General features: G+C 42.0%; 1 protein-coding gene across 1 annotated transcript; it reads right to left on the bottom strand.

Moving 5' to 3' along the window:
• Positions 1-4183: 4183 nt before the first annotated feature.
• LOC106579148 (neurogenic differentiation factor 2) lies at positions 4184-7917 on the bottom strand. The gene is made up of 2 exons (XM_014158749.3): positions 7644-7917; positions 4184-5624 (listed from the first exon to the last, which is right to left on the bottom strand). The coding sequence occupies exons 1-2, from the start codon at positions 7868-7870 to the stop codon at positions 4535-4537; spliced, it is 1317 nt and encodes a 438-aa protein (XP_014014224.1). The 5' UTR covers positions 7871-7917; the 3' UTR covers positions 4184-4534.
• Positions 7918-8440: the final 523 nt, after the last annotated feature.

The following is an 8440-nucleotide window of genomic DNA, read 5'->3' as shown; positions in this document are numbered from 1 at the left end:
ACTTGAAATGTTGGTTATGTTAACCTGTCATGAAGGCTATGCACAGCAAAATGGGTTGGTTGTATTGTCATCAGGCCCCATAGGCCTACTGAGAGAACCCCATATGTCTACGGAACACGTCTCTTTCTCCCTTTCAGAAATGCCCAGACAACTGTTCTGCTGTTTACAGTAAAAGGTGCAAGGTCGTCATTTAAAAATATATATATAAAAATAATAAAAAATAATAAGGTCACTTTTGTTCGGGAACGCGCACATGAACCATTCTTTAAGCCTATAACGTTTGAGAATAATGAACAGATGCCGCTGAATTAGGAAAGAAATACTCGCCCCTCCCAGAAGTACCACTTTGGCCGGGCGCGCTGGCTGGCACGTGGCACAGCTGGCAGAGCGAGGGCGGACTCCTCTTCCCGTGCTTAGCCTACTGGTGCTGAGACATTTAGCGTTTTGGCAGCGGTCGCCACCACCCAATGCCAACCACCCGCCCCCCAAAAACTGTATCCTACATTACAGTTAAAGTGAAGGGATAGCACAAAAAGGGGTGCACGCCCCGCTCTTTCCTTATGTGTCCTTTATGGCCCGCCCTTCACCCTCGACCGTGGGATGAAACTTTTTTTCTTAGAGGCTTAAACTGAGTTCCAAATGACGAGACCGTTATAGCTTATAAATTACAAGCTAGCCCGAGGCATAGGCCTAAAGGTTGCCGTGGCTATCGAAATTATAGTTGAGTTCAGCATTTAGTCCATAGGATAGGCCTGAAGTTTAGATTAGAATTTGGTCGGGGCCTCTTTTCCCAGAGCCTTCATATCGTTACGATCGTTAGAACGGTCTGGTGATGTATCGTTAGTGGCCTATCGGATCTGTTTCCCAGAGCTTTCGTCAGTAACGTTGCTCTTAAAAACCTTAGCACACCTACGAGTGATCCAGACCAGTCCTAGACCAGCCAAAGTGCGTCGTTTTTCTGCCATTCTGCGTCTTTTTATTCACACACTTTTTATTCGAGATGTTTAGGTTGGTATCCATGTGACTGACCGCCGATAACTTCACAACGAAGTTGACAACAAATAGAAAGTTGCCAAAGTATTCTGCCATTTTTTACAAACAAGTGAAAGATAAAACGAAGCTTCAAATGAAAACCGATATGACTGTATTAAAAGATAAATAGGCAACATGGGAATGTATATTTCAATCATATTGTTGGATTTTGCCAGTAGGCTACTCTGTCAATTTTTCATCAATATGTTTCATGATGTGTGACAATATGTGCGTAATAATATGACAAATATGTGATTTTAGTACCCTAATATTGGGTAAGCATAATGAGCCGCATCAATATTTGCAGCCATAGGTGGTTATGTCTCTCTAGGAGCTGATCCGTCGTCAGTATTCTGGAATAAATAATGTTAAGGTAAGATTTTCTTTTCTTTCGATCCTATCAGAATCGACACATGGTGTAAAGATGCACTTAGTGAACGTTTTCTCTCTCTCTCTACGTGCTTGTTTGAGAAACACTTTAACACTTAACACTTCGTAATTAACGACGCAACTGGTACGATCATCATAATGCTTACTTCGCAACTGGGAAAGGAGGCCCAGGTTCATTAGGCTGCAATGTTGTTGTAATTCATCGCAGTTTTATATTTTTCACTTTATACGACAGGGGAATGTATAAAGATAACAACATACGTTATTTTAGATAGGCCTATTGAAATCCCACACTTGCATTCGCGACCTAATCAGCTGCACCGTGCAACCTGTGGCCTGCCGCACGCCCTTCTCATTGTTGAGGACGTTTCAGTGGATTCTTCTTAATAGTGAAAGGTGAAAGGCACATCAACGACGAGTATGCCTGTAAATATGGTTATTCTATAAAGTCATTGTAAATGAATATAATTCAATTACTATTCATATCTGTTTGTGGGAGTGCGATATTTTTGTTTGGTCCAGACACTTACATTTGAGGACCTGCCAAGTTGTAGCATAGCAAGCTGTTTTCTCGAATGCGGTGGGCCTTTGCCTCGCCAAAGTGCCTTTGACCCCTCTGATGTTAAAACGCTAAAATATTAGGCACGAAAAAAAACATGTTTTTATTTCAGGCAAATATAATTTTCAGAGGTAGACCGAGGCTAGCTCTCACACATAGGCTACTAAAGGCTATTGAACTTCTTATTTGATCGTTTTATTGCCTGAACAGGCCCACATTTGCCTGTTATTTTAGGCCATTATTTTAGCATGTCTCCCCTCTATTTCTCTGCATATTCTGAGTAATCGGACTATTGTATTTGATATAAAAAAAATATTTTAAAAAAATAACTTTAGGTGCTAGATTTTGAACAGAAAATAAGTTACAAAGAAATATATCTGTGCAACACAGTCTATTAGGCTAATTATTCGCTTTTTGTTTAAGGGGCAGCCCTTGATGGGCCAGACCCCTCTTCGTGCTCCCCAGTGCCCGCTGCTTATCATACGGACGGACCGTGGAACATATGGGTCCCGGGGCAGCGGTCCAAAGTGACGGGTCCTTTCAGTAAGTCACCACCACTGCTAATATTAAATCCAACATGCTTATAAAGGACTAACCATCTAAAGACACACATGGGTCTATGCTGTAAAATGGTAATATTGTAAGCAATATTATATCATTCGCATTGGCCACCACATTTCTAGAGAAAGATATAACCTACATGTTGTGATAAATGTGTCTTGCATTTGTTATCTCGGCGAGAATGCTACGTTTTAAGAAGCTGAGCATGATGGTTAATTTTGTTCAAATAAAATTGTTCGTTGCAACTGGTGTTAAAATACATATAATACATAAAATACAAGCATTTCGCTGCACCTGCTTTTAACATCTACTGATCTGTGTACGCGACAAATAAACGTTGATTTGATTTGACTCATCTTATTTTCAAATATATAAAAGTAGGTCTGTAATGAATTGCATATATTAAATTAACTGGGAAATAAGTTTGTTTGAAATATATTCAACATATGGGCTATTTAAAAAATATTCCCTAAACCAAAAATAGTAGAGGAAAGGCGTATCCAAATGTGTCATAAACTCTGGTGCAGTTTCTCCACATCTATATGCTGAGAGCAATTTGCGATATGTCTATATGTCCCATAAAGAAAAGATAAACATGAAAAAGGTCAGTTGTCCTGGGGGGGGGGGGGGGGGGGGGGGGCATTAGGCAGCTGATCAAGTATTGTAATGTGATATGGTTTAGAAATACATATTGGGTTGAGTTTGTTTTGCAGTAGGTCTAATAGTGTAACCGTTTCTCGTCTATCACTAGGCTCCAAGTATATATCACAGGCCTATCAGCCATTTCTCGTGCTCGACTCAATCAGTTTCCTATTTCATTTCCTCTCCTTAAATGATCCAAAAATTGTATTTGTTGTATTTTCTTCCTATCATAAATGTGTGTTATCTGATTAATAGGCTACCATTTATATCCCATGTCGTATCATTGTGCATCCAGCCCACATTGATTCTAAAACAATCACCATATTGGAACTCAAAGCCTAAATTAGCATTAGTCAAATTTCCATCAGTCAAATTAGAAGTAATTTAGTATGGTTTCTCTAGTTTAGAGGGATAGGCGTAGACAATTTGGCGATTAACCGTATTTAGAATGCAGTGAGTGGCTCAGAATTGGTACCAAAATTAGTTAAAAGAATTGAAAGTTGAAAGTTACACGGACAGTCTCCATAGATATAGGTTCAGAGTGAATCGTGATGTTTGTGAATGCTTATTTGCCTGAGGGCAATTTGCTTGTAAGTGGTCAAATTAAAAGATTAAGCCACAGACAGTGTACAAAAAATGTGTCTAACTAAATAACGTTACATGAAGGGTTGGTCGAAACTCTCGTTCGTTAAACTTGAGGGGGGAAAAACACAGATGGAAAAAGACTAGATGAAGACAAGGCTAGACTATAGGCCTATTCCTAAAACAGGGATTTCAAGTTTGGTCAGTTGAATGATAAATTGTTATTCGTTTCAATCATGGATTTGGAAACGAATCTGCTGCAGAAAGTGGTTGTGGTCACTAAAATAATATTTCGATTAACTCAGTTCCTATGAATTAGCCTACTCACGTGGAATACCCTGTGTACCCCAAATCATTTATTTGAGATGATACCATTATGAGTCAGAAAGAACTTCTGTGGTCAATCACCGCATGTCAGACAGTTATAAAATATCGTTTTATTTTTTTTCATCATAGCATGTTTCGTTCATGTAGGCCTATACATCATTTGTTTTGATTGCACTCATATTCTGCATACAGGTCGACATTTGATTGGAGATATTGATTTCTGACACACCTTAAAATGTACATGATGATAGTTCAGGAATGACATCAATAAAACAGAGGACCAACATTGACAATATAGGGCTTTTTCTCTCAATTCCTGCCACCCCATCTCCCATCCTCTAAAAAACCTCGTCCAGTGTCAAAATGGGTAGACTATTATAACATTAGGATTGTCATTTGGGTATTTAGGGGTCCGCTAGGTTTGTTCGGGGTTTGGAGGATTCAGTTGTGAAAGAAGGCGTTCAGTTCCTCGTACACGGGCGCCCTGTCATGGTGTAAGTGAACGTCATGAAACGGCGGCGGCACGTTTTCAGAGTGCGCGGAACCGCTGCGCGCTCCTGAGGGGCCGAACGCTAGGCCGTGGGCAGCAGGTGCCCGAGATGCAGACAGTCCAGAATAGTGCATAGCATAGTGATAGTTCCTGTCTGCATCCGGCGACACAGACTCCTGTTGCCTCACGGAAAAGTTGCCGTTGACGCACACAGGCGGACTGTGATGGCCCTCGTAGTCAGGGCTGTTGTACTCCGGGGAGACGGCCCCTGGGTAGACCGCGTCGCCGTAGCCGTAGTTATGGGTCCTCATATGCCCACTGGAGCCGGGTTGGCACTGAGGGCTAGACAGACGGGGACACGGGTAGGAGTAAGGGTGCACGGAGAAAGAGGAGTTGGGGACATGGAAGCGGGCCCCGTCAGGACACTGCTCTGTCAAGAAGTTCCGAGAGTTGAGCTGCAGACAACCAGCAACTAGATTCGTGGTGGGCTGGGATAGGCCCTTGCACAGTGTCTGCACGTAGGATACCACATCTGGCCTTTTACCATTGCGCAATATCTCTCCGAGCGCCCAAATGTAATTCTTAGCCAGTCTCAGCGTCTCTATCTTGGAGAGTTTTTGCGTTTTGGAATAACATGGGACTACTTTACGCAAATTGTCCAGTGCAGAGTTCAAATCGTGCATGCGCGTTCTCTCTCGTGCATTGGCTTTTTGACGCCGCACTTTGGAGCGCTCAATCCTTGCTGGCGTCATCTTGCGTTTCTTTGGGCCGCGCTTTTTGGGTTTGTCTCCCCCCTCGTTCTCATCCCCGCAGTCCTCATCGTCGACGTCATCGTCGTCGTCGTCGTCATCCCCAGCCATCTCGGACTGATCCCGGCTGCTTCCCTCTCTGGCGTCGCCGTCATCCAAGTCGTCGTCTTCCAGGTGACCCAGGTCGTCCTCCTTGGTTTTGGAGTCCTCGCCCTCGCTGTCGTCCACCCAACCCGAGAGCTTTTGGACATCCGGCAGAACCTCGCTGAATAGCCTTGTCAACATGGTGGCACTGGAAAACATCGCAAGACAGATGAGAACTAAAGGCCTAGAGAAGCAGTTTCAGACAGTGCATAGGTGTACAGGCTATGTATTATCCGAATATAGATTTTTGTTTATACAAATATTGATTTTGATTGACAGACGAGATGCAACAAAAAAATGTAAATGATTGAGTAAAAATACTGTGAGAGAATAAGGTTTATAGGCATATAAGCCATAATAGTTTAATGCAAAGTTCTAAATTCCTTTAGACCTATGTCTGCACTTGAGCCAACTTCTATAGGCCTGTAATATAATATGCTAATGTTATAATAAGAATACAATGTATTTGCATAAAAACAATACTTTTACACATCTTGTTAATTCATAAGTGTAAAATTACTTTGATTACTCCTCAAAAATAACCTATTATTAAATATTTCAATCTTAGTTGCCTAATTAATTTTGTACGTCCTGTAGGCTAATTAAAGTTGTAGGCTAACAGCTGTAGCCTACATTCACACATTTGGGGGGTTTCTGTTGCTATAGAAGGGCGACAGACGCGACCCAACGAAAGCTCTTCCCCAATTCCCCGTGCACGTGCCTTGGCGTGCCCTCTCACAGCATGTTTCTGCGGTGCTGGTCCTATTATAAGGTCCCATGGGGCACATTGGGTCTCGGGTAGACCCATTCACCCCATTCTGCATCCCCCCACTATTTCTGGCCACATTCCAACACAGGCAGAATAAATTGTGGAATTTTCAAATATACTCATATATAAACGCACATTTCTGTTAATATTCACGCTTTACTTAATTGTTATTTGCATTGAATTAGAACCATTTCCACGCATATGTGACTATCAAGCAGATTCAGTTTTCAAAAAGATTTGTGGAGGAGGGTATCAGGATTTGGAAAAAGAGGATCAAATCAGCTGTGGAAAACTACGCTAAGAGTTAGGCCTAATTACAATTAACAGGTTAATTATGTGTAAGAATACAGGTTTTCTACTGATCGAAATAAATTAAAAATCACGATGCTCCTCAATGAATTGATAGACTGAAAAGTATTCTACTTCGAAACAGGAAGCTTCCATTTCAACTGATTTATCCTATTGGTCTTGGCACAACAGGCTACAAGTCCGCAATACATCATGCCAAATAAATTCATGAATCTATCAATCTATTTTAGATAAATCATTCAACATTGATATTAGAAAATAGTTCTTAAATCACTTTTAGAGTTCCAAATATTGTGATCATGTTAAGATAAACGTAATGCCTCTTGTAGGCTAATGAGCCCAGCTGTGCATGTTAGTGCGGGGTTTTATTTTTCTAATCATATAAGTACAATGTAATTAACGCAAACCAATACCTGTCAATTAACCTACATGTAACTCTATAGAGAATCACTCCCATAGTGCTCTGCATGGACACACACACACACACACACACACACACACACACACACACACACACACACACACACACACACACACACACACACACACACACACACACACACCCATGATTTCCTTTTATTTAGGTTTTGTCACGAAATGTCTCCATTTCAAACGGAGATAAGATTTGAGGGACTTTAAAGTGTCCCAACCCCCTCTCAAAGCAAACGACACAGCTCCATCGATAAGCCTGCGATATGAGTAAAATAATGCGTGTAGATCATTAGGAGAATGTATATCGAATTGATAGTTTATTAAATGCTTAGCTAGGTTATTACATACAGTCTTCCGCGCTGTGGGATCAAAACCCTCCCGTGTTCGCATTAAATGATAGCTCCAATAAAGAGCTGGGAGCAGGATTAAATTGTATCTTTGATTAGATCTGCCACACTTGATAGGAGATAAAACAACGAGGAGAGCAGCCTTATACCGCTGAACAATATAATTTCATTAATGCCCAAGATACGCAGTTGTTTCTCTAACGATAAATTTTATGAAATAACAAATGTTCCATTCGACATTTGTGTAAATTCTCTCGTTGGTGTTAATTCCATAATTCGTTTCGGACCATCCCAAAATGTGCAAACCTACCGCCGTCTTGGAGCTCGGTGAGGGGCGAAAGCGCGTTTGTTTACACCATCTCCGGGTGGCCAGTCCAAGTCCACACCCCTCCTGCACGGACACTCCAATAGGTGCGGCTGTAGCCTAGCTTGATGCTTCTTCGCTGTGCTATCCCTACCCCAAACGCACAGAGACAGTAGTGTGGCATCCTCTACCAGGGCTGGGTGGGTTACATACCAGTTATGATGCCAGGCCATATGGCTGGCACGTCATTGGCAAGAGCCATCACATGAGCGCGGGTGATTGACATGCGCCCGCATTCACAGAGATTGCATTCCCGAGGGAAGAGGGATTCGCCATCTGTCACTGCGCTCGCGCTCACACAGCCAGAAAGAGAAGGAGAGGCAATGAAAATGGAAGGAGAAAGAGAGTAACAAAAAAACGGAGAGAGAAGGAAGGAAATGTTCTCGTTTGATGTCGTTTTGAAGACCGATTTCACTTCTATCACAGCATAACAATGGACACCCATTTATGAATCTATTTAGGCCTAGCTATGCATTTAGGCTAAATAACAGGGATTTTTATATATCACTGCTTCTTAAAATCAGATAAAATATAGAATCAATGCTAATTGCACACCAAACCAAAGAGTAAACCACGTAGACCACCAAGGTACAATTACTTAAATGAGTCAATTGAACCAAGATAATCAGGGCTGGGCTCTGAGAGAGCCCCCTAGCTTAGAGATACCCACACGCCTGGCAGGACTAGTGGGAATGGATACTGATGGGTGGTGCCCAAGGTGACACAGACAGACTCACCAGAGT

Source organism: Salmo salar, chromosome 19 (genome assembly GCF_965601325.2).
Source record: "Salmo salar chromosome 19, fSalSal1, whole genome shotgun sequence".
Lineage (NCBI taxonomy): Eukaryota > Metazoa > Chordata > Actinopteri > Salmoniformes > Salmonidae > Salmo > Salmo salar.
Note: the sequence above shows the minus strand (reverse complement) of the source record. Positions and strands in the feature narration are given on the sequence as shown.